The sequence below is a fragment of the Phycodurus eques genome, chromosome 19 (genome assembly GCF_024500275.1).
Source record: "Phycodurus eques isolate BA_2022a chromosome 19, UOR_Pequ_1.1, whole genome shotgun sequence".
NCBI classification, from domain to species: Eukaryota; Metazoa; Chordata; class Actinopteri; order Syngnathiformes; family Syngnathidae; genus Phycodurus; species Phycodurus eques.
Genome location: NC_084543.1, coordinates 3,274,744 through 3,293,061, shown reverse-complemented (window position 1 = coordinate 3,293,061; position 18,318 = coordinate 3,274,744). Strand labels below are relative to the sequence as shown.

Genomic DNA, 18,318 nt, shown 5'->3' with positions numbered 1-18,318 from the left:
TATTATACAGTAAACGGCATTCGGAACTCCGCATGTGAATGAGTATACTGTATTCAAGATAAACCACCAAAGATTGTTACGGCACTTTTTGGACGCTGTGACGTCAGGCGTGCGTTTAGTCATGTGACCGCACAAGCTCTCGTCTCGCGAGATGTGCTGGTAGTCGCTTACGCTGTCAGCGGAAGGAAAAATTAGCACTTTCTTTGCACTTAAAACCGCATTTAAAAAAAGTGATAATCTCAACATAAAGATGACAACGAGGGTGAGTATATCTCGAATGAACATTTAACGAATAAGCCCGTGTACTTTTCGTGGTCGGGGAGGTTAAAAGTGGTCTTTTCGAGGACGAAAAAGGCTCTCGTGGCAAGAAGAAGCACTTGTCATTCAAAAGTTGGCAGCCCGGAAAGAGGAACCTTATGACCACTTTCTCTGCTAGCATGATTTAGCTGTCACCTAAGTCTGTTAAAACTGAACACGGAAGACTAGAAAGTAGCAATAGTTGTGTTGTGTGTATCAAAAGAAGTGTGTAAGCAAGTTTGATCTCACTACAACACAGGTTTGACCGGTGGCTGTTTACGTCGGCAGCCTTTTTCAAGGAACTGCTAACGCATCTCCACAAAGTACTTTTGTCTTTCTATGTTTGCAACTTTTAAGTGCATTAAACCTCTTAATATTTATCTTGAAGTTTAACGGCACAACGATTAACTTCCGGCTTAATTTACGCGAACCCCTGACGTCATCATCAATAACTACATATTTAGAAATTAACAATCCTTCACTGCCATTGACGGCTATATCAGTCAATTGTCCACGCTAACTGCTAGGGCTGGCAGTGAGGTTCCAGGGCTCTGGCTTCAAGTTCTGTTTTATAGCCTAGTTTGGTTTTTGTCGTTGGGATTTCAACCCTTTCATGTGTTAGGGTTTCAAATGAAGGCTTCAAGGCCTGTGTTAGGGGTTTCAAATCTCAGTGTTTACCTTATGAAGACCCAAAAAGTGCCTGGGAGCCCATTTTCCTTGCGTACCATTCTATAGAAAGAAGGCTGTGAAATTGTGTGAATTCTGTACATCTTCTTCTCTTGAAAGCTGATGAAAGCGGAGCGATGCCCGACGGACAAACTGTCACTCACCAACTGTGCTGTTATCAACGAGAAAGAGCCGCAGTTTGAACAGTGAGTTTTTCTTCCGAGACATATACAGATCTATCGATCTAATAATACAAAAAGTGTTTCCCAACCTTTACTGAGCCAAGGCACCCATTTTGCAAAAGAAAAAGCTCACGACACACCTCCAAACAAAAATGTCACAAAAAGTATTAATACTGAAACGGTGATTTCGTCTCAGCATGAAAATGTTGTTTTCCTCTTGATGCACTGCCATGGTATTGGCTCGGGATTCGGTACCCAAAATCAGCTGACTCGGGGTGCGAAAAAATATGCTTGCAACATCCCTTGATGATTATTTTTTTACACTCCTGAAGTTAACGTTCGTGTATTAATCATTGTTGTTATTTCCCCCTTCCACTCAGACACGTGACTGTGCGCAACCTAACACACAAGTACGTGTTCACCTTGAAGACGCACCCCAGCGTCAACATGGGCAGTATCGCTTTCAGTCTGCCGCAGGTACGACTCGGGACCCCTGACCGGCATGCTACGCTGCATCCTGCCACCGGGGGTCCCTCTTTCTGAATGCAATCTGTCGCTTCGGGATCATGTCAGTCTTAAGTGGGGAATATTGATTCTTTTAACATTTTAACCCGTTTTTTAAAACGAGAGTGACGTGAAATTGTGTGCAGCCCGCTGTAAAACCTTCTGCTGTTGTCTTCTGACGATGTGAATGAGCATCTTTGCTTCTTCTACCTTTGCCGTCATTTTGTCGTCACTGTACAATTGTTCTTTGTGTGTGTGTGTGTGTGTGTGTGTGTTTGAGCGCCCGCTGTTGCTTGTTACTAAGTGCTTTTTCTTCCTTTTAACTCGGCCACCTCTCGGTCCGTCTTTAACCCGGGCCTCCACCGCACCAGCACACAGGTACTCTCGAACCCTCACTTCCTCCTATTCTTCTTCTGCCGGACTTGCAATCTGCTTTCTAAGTTGCGTATACCTCAGTGTTGTGATTTAAGACCATATAAAGTCCATCTTGTGTTTTTTTTTCTTTTTCTTTTTTTTCTTTTTCCTCCATTCAGAGAAAATGGGCCGGTCTATCCATCGGACAAGAGGTGGAAGGTGAGCTTAAAAGATGCTCTCACTGGCCACTACATTAGGTACACCTGACATCCCATAAAAGAGCTTGTTTCAATCGCAAGTGAACATTATCACCTTTGATATAGCTCATGTATTGTACACCCCCGCTACTGGCAAAAAAAATAATTATGCAAGTAATTGAAGCCCACCCCAATGATTGTTAACTCCCTATCTTAATACATTGGTGCTTCGAGATACGAGTTTAATTCGTTCCATGAGCATGCATGTTGTATCTCAAATCACCTTTCCCCCACTGAAATGAAAAGCAATGCCATTAATTCATTCCAGCTTCCCCCCCAAAAATGTAATGCGTTTGAAAAATAGCACTCCAGAATATTCTACTTTATAAATACATCCAGGTATGACAGGTATATTTATATAGAATGTAAAGAATTAAACAGTTTTTGCCACATTTAGTTTTTGCTTGAATTCAATGGACCGTGTGCGTGCTTTGGCCACCAGCAGTATAATACAGACAAACGGAAGAAACATGCAGGCGGTCGCAGCTCTGCAGTAAGCTGCAGTAGTAGTCGTAGTAATAGTAGTCGTTTTTTGTGTGTGTCTGAAACACATTCACATTTTCCCTGTATGACTACTTTTTGCCCATTTCTGCATGTCGATTTCACTTTTTCCAACAATGACTTCAATATGGAAATAGTTTCCTGTCTGTTGCTGGTAGTTTTTCCCAGTTATGGGAAGAAAAAAAAACAAATTTTCCGGAGGACTGATCCAGTTTTGTGCAATGTGGCCTTCCTAGTAATCCTGGACCACAACCTTCCAATATTCAACCTCATATTTGTTGTACAGTCTCCAACTACACGTTTGACAAGTCCAAGCAGTGCATCAGCTCCATGACGGTGGAGATCGACTTCCTGCAGAAGAAGAACGCCGACAGCAATCCGTACGACTCGGACGTGATGGCCAACGACTTCATCCAGCAGTTCAACCACCAGGCCTTCACTACGGGCCAGCAGGTACCAGACGCACGTCCATCTCAGTGACTGAGCGAAGAAAACGCAACACAAGAACATTACGTAGCTAACAAAAAAAAAAAACAAGAAAACTACTTTCACATAGGGCTCGGCAGTTAATTAATTTTAGTGATTATTCTGATTGGGGTTTTTATTTCTTCAAAGTGCGTTTTAGCAATTTGGCCGCAAAAACAGACAGCATGATCGGCATCCGTTTCACGCTGTTGTTCTTATGCAAAGTAAATGCTTGTGGTTCTATCTGCCTCTTTGTGTGTGTTTGATGTGTACAGATGGTGTTTAAGTTTGGCGATAAGCCATTTGACGTGCTGGTGAAAGATATGGAGGGTATGGACCCCAGCATCCTTAAGGGCGACCAGAGCTCGGCCAAAAGAACAAAGGTGTTTTTTTTTTTTTTTTTTTCCTCTTTCTTTCTTTCTTTCTGTCTTTCCCCCATTTCTTCTGATCCCTTGATTCCTTCGCAATGACATCATGCCAATGGCGTCGCGCTAATAACGATAATGACAATGTGTCCTTCCCTCAGACTGAGATCGGCTTGTTGCTGGCAAACAGTCAGGTGATCTTCGAGAAGACGGAGACGTCCTCCATGACGCTGATTGGTGAGCTCTGCTTCAAAGACATATGCAGTGCCCTTTATATTGCGTTTGCCATTTTGTAGCGTTTTTCAAAGGTGTACTGACTGAGTAGAGGTTATTCGCTATATATTGTCTGTCAATGTGTTCCACAGCGCACCTTGACAAGTAGCAAACAACCGATGGTCACCAGAAAAACTATATCCCACGATTGCACCAATACCGATATAGCATAGCAACACATCACAAGACAGGTGGACATAAACTGCTTTGTTTGCATTCATTTCGTAAAATCCACCCACCTTAAAACAATATGTTATGATTTATTTATTACAGAAGATCCACCAGCCGACGTACTTCTGCGACAGCAATGATGTAATTACCGACGCCCGAGTAGTGTTTTAAAACAAATTTTCATGATATGATGAATCAGCGAACGCTTCCGAGCATTGCCATCACCTACGAGAGGGGTTGACTATCCTCTATATGGCCACAAGGGGGCACCCTGCTCACGTTATTACCTTTGCAAAGGTTTTTTTTTATTTTTTTTTTTTACAGTTGTAGATTTGTGTGCACTTTCATGGCTGTTGTTTTTGATAGATAAACAATGATGAGAAGATATTCTTCCAAGCAGGTAGATTAGATGTTCTTCCAAGGAGGTTGCTGTTCATATTTCCCAAGTTTCGGTGGCAAAAAGTCCTCGCTAAATTTTTCATTCACGAAAGTCGAGTCGAGCCATTACTTCGGTTAATCAGGTCATAAGTCAATAGTACGATCGTGTTCACTCAGAACATATATTCAGTGATAATGGACTTTCTTTTTTTTAAAAAAAAAAGGACACTTTGTTAAAAATGTATATTTTCAAATATCCAGATTTTGTGTTTTAAGTCTAAGTCACATGTCCTAAAATTGCCGACTGTAGTCTGGCTCGAGTCAAGTCATGAGACTCAAATCCTCCACCCACCGCTGGTAAGAATAAATAAAATTGCGTGTTTGTTCAACCTCCCTCGCAGGGAAATCCAAGACCAGGGAGTCTCGCCAATCCATCATCAGTCCAGACTGGAACTTCGAGAAAATGGGCATCGGAGGCCTCGACAAGGAGTTTTCCGACATCTTCCGCAGAGCGTTTGCGTCGCGAGTCTTCCCTCCCGACATCGTGGAACAGATGGGTGAGTTCCTATCTTAGCGCCACCTGTTGCTTGGGCATACAGATGACAGGCAGTGGGGTAAAATAGCCCTGCATGTATGGACATAGACTTAGAAAAAACAGTTTATTTAATTTATTTGGGGTAGAGTAACTGCTATCAGCAATGGATTATAATGACATGTCAAATCCATTCATTGTGCATAAATCCTTAAATCCAAATGATTGGCGAACACACCTTTTGAAGGTGAATGTGTCATCTGTCATAATTGGCGATTAGCACGCAGGCGAGCGGCTGACGTGTGTCACGTGATTCACAACTCTTCTTCTTCTTCTTTGTGACTCATCCGCCCCTCTCCCTGACACAGTAGTCCTGATCCTCAGGCTTGTGAGGACGTGTTCAAAAGAACCTTTTTTCAGTGAACCCTCGCCAGTTCGCTAATTGCCTTTTGCAAACTCACTGACTTTGCAAATTTTTCTGTAGAGGACAACTAGAACGACTATATGTATCACTGAGTCAAAAGCGTAATTCAGTAATGCAGTAATTCATATTTTAACATGTTGCAAAGTGGCAGAATATTTCCGGTGCATTTTCTTTCTAAATCAAATCCTTCTTAAGCCATTTATTTTCAAGGGCAATATTGTAAGATGAGCTTGAAATGATAATTAAAGTGATTGTTTGGATTATAGTTCGCTGGAACTCATGAACGCCTCTGCTCCCGAACAAATTGGTTTCCGAACAACATTTTCAGATCACGTTGCTGAGGTTGACGAATGCGGAACGTCTATCGAGTACATTGCTATAGTTTATTGATATTGTGACAATAAGTTAAAATTGACTCGCTTGACGATTTGCTCCAGGCATCATCTTCATTTTTTGCTGTAAAATAGCCCTCAGTACGGCTCCCAAGAAAGTGACAAGAGCAAGCGATTGTGCTATTAACCCCGGAAAGTGTTGCAATTGCGACGGTATCCACTGAGCTCTCTTGATGAATTCTATTTCTATTCATTTTAATGGGACTAATTGCTGCGGCTCGTTGACATTTTAGTTCACGAACGGAGTCCCTGAAGGAATTAAGCTGGCTGGTGAACTGAGGTTCCACTCTATTTCGCTTTAAACTATGAACGCAGGCAATATGAAACATTTTTGGTCGGGCATCTACTATCCATGGGTCTTGGTCCCTAACCCCCGTGGGTACACGCATGCACACGCACCGATGATGCCGACCTTTAGCCAAGCACTGGTGCGCAGGAGTCGGCCTTTGGCTGTGTCCAGCTGGCCGCTGTGCTAAGATGTCAGGCCCTGATAGCGCGTCCAGCTAAAGGTAAAGATCTAATTGGCCTGCATGAGGAGTACAGGTGCTGACAGTGGGGGGGAAGGCAGGGTGGGGGTGGGTAGTGGGTTTGCACACATTTTGGGTGCGAGTGTTGCTTTAAGAGGGAGTTTGACTCCTGCCGAGGTCACCCGGGGTTTTGGCGCCGAAGACGACTTCCCACCTGGCTGCTCCTCCCTCCCTCGGCGGCCACAAATGGCAGCTCAGATGTTTATCAGCGGGCCTCTCAATTGGCCCAAATGTCACGGCGCAGGTGCAAACGGCCGCCGTGAAAGCCACACTGTCCGCCCAGGTCAACTTCGCCCAACAGCACGCTGATGATCTTCAGCCAGGGAACAGGGGCGGAATCCAATGCTCGATGTCTTGGCCTGATAAACACGAGCTAATATCCTCCGACAGTTCTGTTTGTTCTGTGGTATGGAACATCCCTAATAATTTTGAGACTCCTGTTCATATTGTGACATTTACCATTTCTGCAGTGATGTGATCTGATGTTGTATCGACTTAGATATGTCAAAAAATAAATAGATATAATATTAGCTCAATTATGGTTGTAAAACCCGGTTCTCCTTTGTGCAGGCGGCAAGCACGTGAAGGGCATCCTGCTGTACGGCCCGCCGGGCTGCGGCAAGACGCTGATGGCGCGGCAGATCGGCAAGATGCTCAACGCCCGCGAGCCCAAGATCGTCAACGGCCCCGAGATCCTCAACAAGTACGTCGGCGAGTCGGAGGCCAACGTTCGCAAGCTGTTTGCCGACGCCGAGGAGGAGCAGAAGAGGGTGAGGGCTCCATCCAACCATCCGTTTTCTACCACTTTTCCTCGTTAGGCTTGTGGGCGAGAGGCGCTGTACACCCTGGACTAATCCCCAGCCAATTGCTGGGCACATTGCTGGGCACAAATGAAGCATTCACACTCACATTTACACCTATGGACAATTTACAACCTTCGGTTCATCTTCCTTTTTGGAATGTGGGAGGAAGTTTGGAAGAGTTCCTCTTCTGTTTCCCGGTGCCTGACGCGAGGCCGGCTGGCAAATTGAAAATGTTGAGTGCGTATACACTGACCTCAATTCCATCAACATGATTTATCTGAACAAATAAGAAGAAAAAGTAATTTCTCCAGGAGTGGACAGATCTGCCCTTTAGGCGGCGTGAGATGCTGATAGGGGTTGGGCAGTGGTGGTCCGTTTGGATAGTGAGACACTCGCGTCGAAGCTCAGTCTTCACCAGCTAATGAGGCGCTTCTTTGCCTTGCCCTCACGCACACACGCAGCTGCTTTAAATGCTGCACTGACAGGTGTGTGGACGGAGGGAAAAGCCCCCACAGCTTGTTGCCTTTCTCCACTAATGATGAAGGATGATAGAAACGTGACATTTGACTGTTCAGACACGATATGAGTGAATATTCTTGGAGACTTCTTGGAGAAAAGTATTGTAAATGGCCCTCAAGCCGTTGCAGCCCATAAAACCCAAATGTTTCAGTTTGAAGTTGTCTATTCTACTAAACGCTGTGTATCAAGTATCAAGAATTATAGCACAGGAGGTGCAGAGCTCGGCAAGCGGAACCGAACCAGGCGTGTGGGGGGGGGGGGAAATGCACCCATAAAGACAATTCTTTTTTTAAACATGTCCCCTTTCAAACCTTCAATAGCTGGGCACCAACAGTGGCCTGCACATCATCATCCTGGACGAGATCGACGCCATCTGCAAGCAGCGAGGCAGCATGGCGGGCAGCACGGGCGTGCACGACACGGTGGTCAACCAGCTGCTGTCCAAGATGGACGGTGTGGAGCAGCTCAACAACATCTTGGTCATCGGTAAAACGTCAATCCCAACAATAAGGAAAATGCATTGTTCCAAAAAATCTTATTTTTTAAACTTAACTACACATGCGTAAATGTTCAAAGAACACACCCTTTAAATGCCCGCATCCAGCACACAAATACTACAGTACGTTGTACACTAACTGGATTTTTTCATTTTTGGTCTTTTATTGTTTTCTGTTTTTATGCGATACAGTGCTCTTTTTATTAAAGATGCATAACAAAAAATAGTTTTTTGGGGGGGGGGGGGGCAGCCAGAAGAGATTAACATCATTTCAATTGAATTTTGAATAGCATGGTTCACTATACGAGTACATTTTGTTACACGCTAGTTCACGGAACAAATGAAGTTAAGGTCCCACCGCTCTGACCGGTCTGTGCCCTCCTCAGGTATGACCAACAGGCCAGACCTGATCGATGAGGCCTTGCTGCGGCCCGGAAGACTGGAAGTCAAAATGGAGATTGGTAAGCGTAAAGAAAGATGAGACTCTCCTCGGCGTGTCGGCGACACGTCACCTGTCACGAAAGCGCCCGCTTCTGGCTTTCAGGCCTGCCGGACGAGAAGGGTCGCGTCCAGATCCTGAACATCCACACGGCCAAGATGCGTCAGTTCAAGCTGCTGGCCAGCGACGTGGACGTCAAGGAGCTCGCCGTGGAGACCAAAAACTACAGCGGAGCAGAGCTGGAAGGCCTGGTCAGGGCGGCGCAGTCCACCGCCATGAACAGACACATCAAGGTCAGCTGTGAGCCGTACGTCAGGATTCGAACAGCTGAAGACTTTGTTTAGTCGACTATAATGTGATGAAAGCCGAGTCCGAATCTATTAATCGATGACATCACTCATATTTCTTTCAGTATATTACAGCGGCCCCTAACCTTACCTTTTTTATTTTATTTTATTTTTATTTTTGGGACACTGACCAGTTTCATGTAAAGACAGATTTCAACAGACTGGCGTAGAAACTAATGATTACAATTGAACAAACTCAACATTACGCTTAATGTAGTTTTTGTAAATAGTGGGAGCCCTGCGCATGTTTTTGCAATATGGGACTTCCAAAAAAATACGTATTCCAATTTGCATGATTGTGCACAGGTGGATGTATTGATAGGTAGTTGTTAGTTCAACAAAAGATGACTTTATTTAACCCTTTACCTGAAATGGACATATTTCAGCAGCATGCTAGGACAAGGCAAGAGCATGTAACGAGAACAATTTTTTGAAGGTATGAATTATTAAGTGTGTGTGTGTGTGTGTGTGTGTGTGTGTGATCATGAGAAAACTGCACCTTATCGTTGTGAAGTTCAAGCCTACACAGCTGACAAAACATTTGAGTACACACACACACACACGCACACACACACACACACAGAGTGCAGCAAATATTTGCAGGCGTTGACGTATGATGGCTGAGATGTCTGGAGCCCCGTGTGAGCTCGTATTCTTCGCTGGGGTCTTTTCCGTCTGTCCTTTGTCGCTCTGCGAAATTGTGCGCTGGAAACGTGCACATCTCGTTCATGTGTGCGCGTGTGTGTGTGTGTGTTAGGCCAGCAACACGGTAGAGGTCAACATTGATACGGCGGAGAAGTTGCAGGTCAGCAGGCTGGACTTCATGGCCTCCCTAAACAACGACATCAAACCTGTAAGTTGGGAAGTCTCATATCAAGTTGAATCCAAGTGTCTGTGGCCGTCATGCTGGCACCAGTGGTGGCGAGTAACCAAGTACAAATACTTTGTTACTGTACTTGAGTATTTCATTTTGTGACAACTTTTTACTTTACACCCTACATTTTGAAAACGGATGTTGGTACGTTGTACTCCTTACATTTGAAAATGGATATCGGTACTTTGTCAAAGTAGGCTCACAACCTTTTCAGAATTCTAGTACTTTGGCCACGTCTGGTCGTCTCTGATGCGAAACCGTCCCCCGCAGGCGTTCGGTACCAACCAGGAGGACTACAGCAGCTATATCATGAACGGCATCATCCGCTGGGGGGACCCGGTGTCGGCGGTTCTGGAGGACGGGGAGCTGCTGGTGCAGCAGACCAAGAACAGCGAACACACGCCGCTGGTGTCTGTGCTGCTGGAGGGTACGACGCACGCACACACGCACACACAAAATAACTTCTGACGGACGTCTGTCCTGATTTGACGACGCAGGTCCGCCCAACAGCGGGAAGACGGCGTTGGCGGCCAAGATCGCCGAAGACTCACAGTTCCCGTTCATCAAGATCTGCTCGCCCGACAAGATGATCGGACACTCCGAGATCGCCAAATGCCAGGCCATTAAAAAGGTCGCTGTTATTACTATTAGAATCAGGAGTGGCTAAAGTATGACCCGTGGGCCACATATGGGTCACTGGATACTTTAATCGGGCCCATCTAGTATTTACATTATCGGGAGTCCTGTTATATTTGTTGCATCAGTTTAACTTTTTTTTTTCTTCTTCTTAAAATGTATTTATCTAAATGCATTATTTAAAAAAAAAATAATAATATATATATATATATATATATATTTATATGATTAAATAATCAGTTTATTTATCGTAAGTAACAAATAAAAGCATTAGTAAACAATTTTAAATATTGCCACTGTTGGGCAGACAACTCCTACGTCCAAATTTGGTTGATTTAATATTTTTTCACAAATCTATAGCGTACTATTGGTCAGTCCCCGTTTGTGTTTTCAACATTTTGTGACCAAGCTAAAGTGTTGAAAATGGCTTGGTCTTTTTGACAATGCAATGTTAATGGCTTGACAATTCTGCCTTTTTTTGTTTTGTTTTCTTGAAAGTGATTGTTTTAGCGATTTGAGGATTCTACCAGATATACTTTCAACTTGTATTTTATTTTTTATTTTTTTTCAAATTGATCACAAAAAGTACAATGAAAGAGTAAATACATAATTTTACATATACAATTAACATTTTTGAATGTATTGGTTAATTATTAAATGTAAATACAATCAAAATGGGAAAATATTTTTTCACATTTACATACATTAAACTATTTTAATTCACTTAATTTATTAATGGTAAATAATAAAACTATAAAAGAATTGTACATGGACAGTGCATATGACTTATTTATTTATTGAATAACTGATCATTTATTATAAATACTAAAATAAATAGTACAATCAACCATTTCCGTGTGACCTCTAACCTTTTGAGTACAAAGAATGACAAATTCCTGTAACTTGGAGGTGGAAATGTGGCTAGTATGATCTCGATTGCCTTAGCTCGATTTGAAACTGCTGAAACTTGGCCTCCTCGTTCGTTCTTTGTGATGATTGCAAGTTCTCCCCCGGTGTCAGATATTCGAGGACGCCTACAAGTCTCAGCTGAGCTGCGTGTTGGTGGACGACATCGAGCGCTTGCTGGGTAAGCGGACGGCCGCCAAAAGCCTTTGTTGACATCGCGCTCGTTCTTTCACATTGTCTCTCCGCTCCCGGTTTCAGACTACGTGCCCATCGGCCCTCGCTTCTCCAACCTGGTGCTGCAGGCTCTGCTGGTCCTCCTGAAGAAGCCTCCCCCCAAGGTAAAGCTTCAGGCTGCCGCTCCGTCAGCGGCAGAGAGAGGGCAGCAGATCACGCGTGCGCGCCAGCGGGGGCTCGCTCGCTGGCAGCGGTGCGAGGGGACGCTTGTTAGTGTTTGTTGCGCTCTCGGTGAATGGCGCCGCCGAGAGCCGTCCCTCGCTCTCGCTGCGCCCGTAGCGCGTTGCCGGGTTTGTGAATGAGCGGATGGCGCGCTGTATAGCCGCATGTGCATACGAAGCGCCGGGCCCAGCGGGGCGCCGGGGGCCGGGGCGACACGGAGGAGAATGGGCTCTGTGAGAGTGCCGGGACCTGGCAGCGCCGCCGCTTGTGTGGCACCTCATCTGCATGCAGCGTCGCAACCCCCCACGCCACGGGGGTGCAGCCGGCGGCCATAATCCCCCTGTCTGCTCGCCACTCTCCTGCCGCTCCTTCTCCTGGTCCTCCTCCAGCTCGCCGGCTTAGCGCAGCTACAATTATTTTCTTTCTTCTTGGCTCATGTTTGTCTGCCGCTCTGCTGTCGTCCTCGCGTCGTTCGCCCTCGCTCGCCCGTCTTCTCTCCCCTGCTTCACACGTCCGTCACAGCATCTCGCCACCTATTAGCTCTGCAGCACTCCCACTTCAAATATCACGAATACACTTTTAATTTACGTTGTTCCATGCCCAAGATCTCAGCTTAATTTCTCATATCAAAGACATTTTCCCCATTGAAAGGAATTTAAATACCATTAATCTGTTCCAGCCCCCCAAAGAGCACCGCCATTTTTTTGTGTTTGTAATAAAGAAAAATACCCTGGTATTGTATGGAAACATAATAAAAGACAATATAAACAAACTTTTTTTATGTAATTACTGAATACGCTGTTGTATTCGTATGTCGATGTGTGACTTTATGGGAGCTGGAGTCGGTAGCTCCTTGCGTGAGTTCTCATTTGTTGTTTGACTGCTTGTTTGTCCCGTTCAATAAACGGCTGAAAGCGCATCGGCAACTCTGGCCCTCCTTGCCCGACGCCACGGCATGAACAGTGCCTTAATTGCTCCGTTTATTTCCACCGCACTCAATCGCTTGTCTCGTAACACGAAGCAAAAAAATCGACCAAGCGACGGCTCGTAACTCGAATAATGTGGCACGTAAACGTTCCTAAGAAGAGTTGGACTGTCTTCCAGGGCCGCAAGCTGCTGATCATCGGCACCAGCAGTCGCAAAGACGTCCTCCAGGAAATGGAGATGCTAAACGTTTTCAGCACCACCGTCCACATTCCCAACATCTGCAGGGGCGAGCAGCTGATCGAGGCACTGGAGGTAACGCGCACAAACACACCAGCCTCTTAACTCTGCGTGGGCGTAGTCGTTAAATCAAATCAAATCCAGAGACACAACTGCTTCTATACAGCACATTCCATACATAGTATGTTCCCTTTAAAGCTCGTGTTGGAGAGGGCGAGATGCTGAATGTTCTGTTGTTTTTTTCCTCTCAAGCTGCTGGGAAGCTTCCAGGAGAGGGAGAGGGCGGCCATCGCCAACGCCGTCAAGGGCCAGGGCCTTTGGATCGGCATCAAGAAATTAATCATGCTCATAGAGATGGCGACACAGGTACGAGAGAGTGAAAGAGAGACTTTTCCTTGTTGCAAGAAGAAGCGTTGCGTTGTTCAAAAGTCTTGCTGACGTCAGTCTTTGATAAGAACGCCGACTGTTACAATTTTCAAAAGTCCATTCATTAGCAACAGCACCAGCATCCACACTCACCAGCCACTTTATTAAGTACGACTGCAGGGAAATCAAATGTTAATATCCCACCTTGCAGAGATACTCATGGAACAATATTTATTGTGGCGGTACATTGTAAGAGTGATTTAACTGATTTTAAATTGAAAAAAAAAAATTTCACCAAGAAAACTAGAGCAGCTGAACTTTATTTGGGATTGATCACAGCCACATCAGCAGTTATCAAAGGGTGTGCTCACTTGCGCAATCATCTTATCTTAGTTATTGTTTTATTTCCCCTCTGAAAGATTTCTTTCCCCCCCCCCCCAAATTGAGTTGTACATGTACAGATTGTTCACATTAATACCGGAAAAAGTTGATATATATGTTTTTCTTCCTTTCACAACACCTGGAGTTTGAGCGGGGGTGTGTAGACTTTCCATACCCGCAACATACACGTGGCTCGTGAGTGTATTGAATTTTTGTCGATAAAAAATGTTGAGTGATGAAGTCCGTGGCACCAGATTGCACGCCGAGGACATCGGCGTCCCACCTTCTGCGCTCGAAATTCTCGCCTCGTGTTCTCCGGGCGTTCGTCCTCCACATCTGGTCGCCAGAGCGTCCCCGCCGCCGCTCACAATCCGCCATGTGTTAAGTCCAATGAAAAATGTGAGCGGCTTCGCCCGATGATTTGTTGCGAACGCTTCTCGGTCACCACTTCCACTTCCAGTTCGCTCATACTTGACAGCGCGCGTCCGTCCAAGTGGCGCTCCCGTATCCTGAGTCAAGTCTCAAAGTGTCCCGTGGCGTCCTCGAGACTGGTGAGGGGACGGCAGGTTCAACCGACATGTGCATTTAATTCATTTAGACACAGCCCCTTCCCGGAGGTGTTTGTCATATGGCCCGCAGGGGCTTGCGGTTTGGCCTTCCAGTTGGGTTTTGATAAGTTTTTTTTTTGTCGTCGTTGTTGTTTTTTTTGTTTTTTAAACATTCCTTCATAAAATGTTGGAATTTGGTTTCCCTCCAAGGATTTCCTAACGACGATGCTTTCAAGCAGCGGTTCTCAAACTGGGGTCCCTCGAGGTCTGCAAAATCATTTGCAATAAATGGTTGTCGTGTCATTTTTAAAAAAAGTGCAGACGGTATAGGGACAGGCACGCCAATACAATTCAATTAGATTCTAAACTGATTAATCATCCCAACTTTGGCTTTGGGACGATTAAAAGCTCTGATTTGGTTGTGACGTATTATCCCACATAAATCTTGACAAGCATGCGTAAAATGAAGCTGTTTTTTTTCCCCTCAAAAATTGCTTATCATTCTAGGAATAAAGTCCTATCTTTTACGAGAATTTTTTTGGGGGAGAATTATGGTGGTTTTTCCAGAATAAAAGGAACCACAGATAGATACTTTATTTATCTCTATTATTTATACTCGTATTAATAACAAGAATGAAAAGAAATGAAAATGGATCCAAACAAGATAAAAGATTTAGATGTTGAATGTTGGTACGTGGAAAGTAAAAAATATTTTTATACAATAAGTGAAAAGTGGGCGTCTGCCTCACAGTTCTGAGGACCCGGGTTCAATCCCCGGCCCCGCCTGTGTGGAGTTTGCATGTTCTCCCCGTGCCTGCGTGGCTTTTCTCCGGGCACTCCGGTTTCCTCCCACATCCCAAAAACATGCATGGCCGGTTGATTGAAGTCTAAATTGCCCTTAAGCGTGACAACTACGAATGGTTGTTTGTTTATATGTACCCTGCGATTGGCTGGCGACCAGTTCGGGGTGTACCCCGCCTCCTGCTCGATTATAGCTGGGATAGGCTCCAGCACGCCCGCGACCCGCGTGAGGAGCAGCGGCTCAGAAAATGGATGGATGGATGGATAGTGAAAAGTGGGAAGTATATTGTTGACAGTGCTACATAATGATAATGAATTGTAAATGAAGTTGCATTTTTCAAATTCACTTGTTAAGATACATCTTTCTTCCCTCATCAAGCTTTGACTTTAATATGATCATTTTCTTATTTTATTTGGGAAGAGTGCTAAAAGTATTCCCTGTAAAATTATGACATTTTATCACTGAGAAATCCTTTTTTTTTTTTTTTTTCTTCTTCTTCTTGAAAAAAAACCCCCACAACTTTATTCTCAAAATTACACTTTTTTTTTTTTTCCTCTTAAAAAAAAATTCATAAATTGCAACTTTTTAATTCTTTTGTCATTTAGGGGTACACATGGTAGTGATGTTCAATTGGCCTTAGGTGAATTTATGAGGGAGTCGTTCGAAAAATATCTGCTGGACTCCAAAATGTTTGCGGATCCGGCACGTCTCTCGTCTCGTCTGCGGTATGCTGACGACGTTTACGGCCCGGGATGTTGTGTAATTGCTGTGGTATGCGCGGTGGCCGCCATGTTTTGCACCCCTGACCCGTCCCGAACGTGCGTGTGCCGGGACACGCCGCCGCCGTTATCTTTCGCGTCGCCACGGCAACCGCCGCTTCTTCCTGCATTTTTGGATGGACGAGCAACTCCTTGTCGTTGAGGATCACGCGTGAAGGTAAGCGGCTCACTTTCTCCTCTCTGTGTACTTTGTAGATGGACGCCTACTACAGAGTTAGCAAGTTCTTGAGTCTGCTGCGAGACGAGGGAGCGTAAGTGTTTGGCCTTTCGCTAGCGCCACCTAGTGAGCTCGGGGGCCCGAAGCACTATAGCAGGCAACTTGACGTTCAATCTGACGAGGGTTGCAAAATTCCGAGAATTTTCAACGTCGGGAACTTTCCGGGAATTGACAAAGTTGAAGGTTGGTGATTGGCTAGGTGTATTTTGTACAGAGTGAAAGGGATTAGCAAAAAAAATCGGCCAAACTGCTCATATCTTAAAAATAAAATACAATTAAAAAAAAAAAAAAGTCTTAAGTTGGGTCACTCATATCTCAAGGCACCACTGTTGAGTCCTCCAAACTGTCTTAGCGATTGAATAATTGTTCTGAACTTGCGTTGTGATTCTGGCCCTTGAATTTATCCAACATCGCAATCCTTTTGAACGCCGTACGTACCCCTGATAACCGACCACCAACCCGCATGTTGTTGCTGCTCCCCCGTGCAGACTCGGTTCGGTTGGGCCAATGTAGAAGGGCTGCAGTCACCTTCGACAGGTAAGAAGCCAACAAAACCGCTCGCATCAAACTGAAATCATTTTCTTGACTTTTTTTTGTGTGCCGCTGTTATCAACAGATGTTCAACCAATCAACTTGTTTGCCTCCAGACAAAGACGAACGTCCTCCCGTTGCGAAGTGTCCCGCACGCTTCACAAACATTGTGTAGACGAGGGCTGCGTCCTGGATCTGTGTATATTGTAATTGTTGATGATCAGTGACGGCGATTTTATATATAAATAACAAAGAAAAACATGGTTGTACTCCTGATGATTCTGCACACCTCAATGTCTTATGTTGTTTACGCACCTTTTTTTTGTCTTATGAATAAATTATGATGACAAAAAAGGGAGTTGAATCAGTTCTTTTTCTTTTTACAAAAGTATTTCTACGAAAGTAAGAGTGTGAGTACTGGGTGCATTTCTGAAGCAAAAGAGCCGAGACATCGTTGTTGTTCAAATATATAATCTTGGTTCAGTCATACAGATATATACATTGTATAATAAATAATATTTATAAAAACATAACATTTACGATTATAAAATCAAAAGGGAATCATTCACTTTTCGAACATTTGTACAAAACTTTGGATATAGCGGGTGGGGGGAGGGCCAGGAACAGGAAGTCTGTGTGGGTTTGTGTGTAGGAAGATGCTAAGCTAAGCTAGCGCACGTGTCAGCTACATTTGCTCCACTATGATGAGTACATGTCGGCAAACCTTACAGGTCCGCACCCCCCGCCCCCTCCCCCTTCGCGAAAAGACAAAAACATCCGCTCGCCTCCGCCATCTTGTGCCCCGTCCCTCCCGCATTGTGCTTTCGCATTTTTTGTGGCCCGAATTCCGGAATGATCTCGTGAGTCTTTTCAGTGCACCTCAAAGTCATGACCAGCTTCTGGCTGAAACGTTTGAAGCCGCCGGTTTTGAAAAAATGATTTCTGTGTTTTATTTTTTAGCCTCGACAAGCTTGCGCCGTGCTACGTCGCTGCGCGGTTCTAACATGTTTCGTTCGGATTCTTGCTGCTTCTCCAATCACAAAGCTGTCGTTTGTTCGCGAAGATTTATCTTAAAATGTTCATTCCGAATAGTTGCGGTGTTTAAGGCAAACTATCCATTGTGACTTAATTGGTCTGAATGTTATTATTTATGTATGACAAATAACATGTCTTTGTTCATCTTATCTGTTCCATAAATATATACTAGATGACAGAAGGTACAATTAACCTTTTTCCATTTATACAACAGAATGATAATTTTGTGTTGAACAAAACCGGTTGAGATTTCACACTAATTTCAGAATAAATTGAGACAAGACCGTCATTATTTCAGTATGCAGTGAACCCCACGAAAATCCCAGAGTAATTGACGCAACTCCTACAAACGTTTCTAATTGCCTATAGGTGTCACAAGATGGCGGCAAAGCACTACAAGAAGCGCCTCAACTCACTTCAACATAGTTCGCTGGCACCAAGATGGCAGCAAAGCAATACTTTTAGTGCTTTGGACTGAGCACAAAAACCGAGAATAACGGAGGATATGTTTTCCCCCAAAAAATTAATCTGTGAATGCCAAACCACAAATAAGCAGGGTTTCACTGTATATATATATTTTTTGGGTGGTGTGCTGTGAGACTTTTCTCCTGTAAAATATGTGCCTTGACTCAATAAAGGTTAGGAAACACTTGCTTAAAGTACAATGAGGGTCTTTCAGGTTAGCCCGATAGTTATCACATCAATAACCCGTCCTCCATTTCAAACGTAGCTTATCTCACTCGGAAGCGCTTCACTTGTCCATGTACCAAAAAAAAAAAAAAAAAACCCGA

At 44.4% G+C, this 18,318-nt stretch overlaps 1 protein-coding gene across 1 annotated transcript; it reads left to right on the top strand.

Annotated features, from left to right (window-relative positions):
• Positions 1–159: 159 nt before the first annotated feature.
• LOC133417777 (vesicle-fusing ATPase-like) lies at positions 160–16,826 on the top strand. The gene is made up of 22 exons (XM_061705877.1): positions 160–262; positions 1,084–1,169; positions 1,526–1,622; positions 2,183–2,222; positions 3,048–3,214; positions 3,502–3,609; positions 3,753–3,828; positions 4,815–4,970; positions 6,859–7,058; positions 7,931–8,096; positions 8,493–8,567; positions 8,651–8,838; positions 9,650–9,745; positions 10,037–10,193; positions 10,264–10,397; positions 11,423–11,489; positions 11,567–11,646; positions 12,809–12,943; positions 13,121–13,234; positions 15,940–15,995; positions 16,450–16,498; positions 16,578–16,826. The coding sequence occupies exons 1-21, from the start codon at positions 251–253 to the stop codon at positions 16,472–16,474; spliced, it is 2,235 nt and encodes a 744-aa protein (XP_061561861.1). The 5' UTR covers positions 160–250; the 3' UTR covers positions 16,475–16,498; positions 16,578–16,826.
• Positions 16,827–18,318: the final 1,492 nt, after the last annotated feature.

Coding starts and splice junctions, on each gene's coding strand:
- LOC133417777 (XM_061705877.1), top strand. Junction 8,568..8,650: donor GGAAGTCAAAATGGAGATTG/GTAAGCGTAAAG, acceptor TCTGGCTTTCAG/GCCTGCCGGACGAGAAGGGT. Junction 13,235..15,939: donor TCATAGAGATGGCGACACAG/GTACGAGAGAGT, acceptor TGTACTTTGTAG/ATGGACGCCTACTACAGAGT.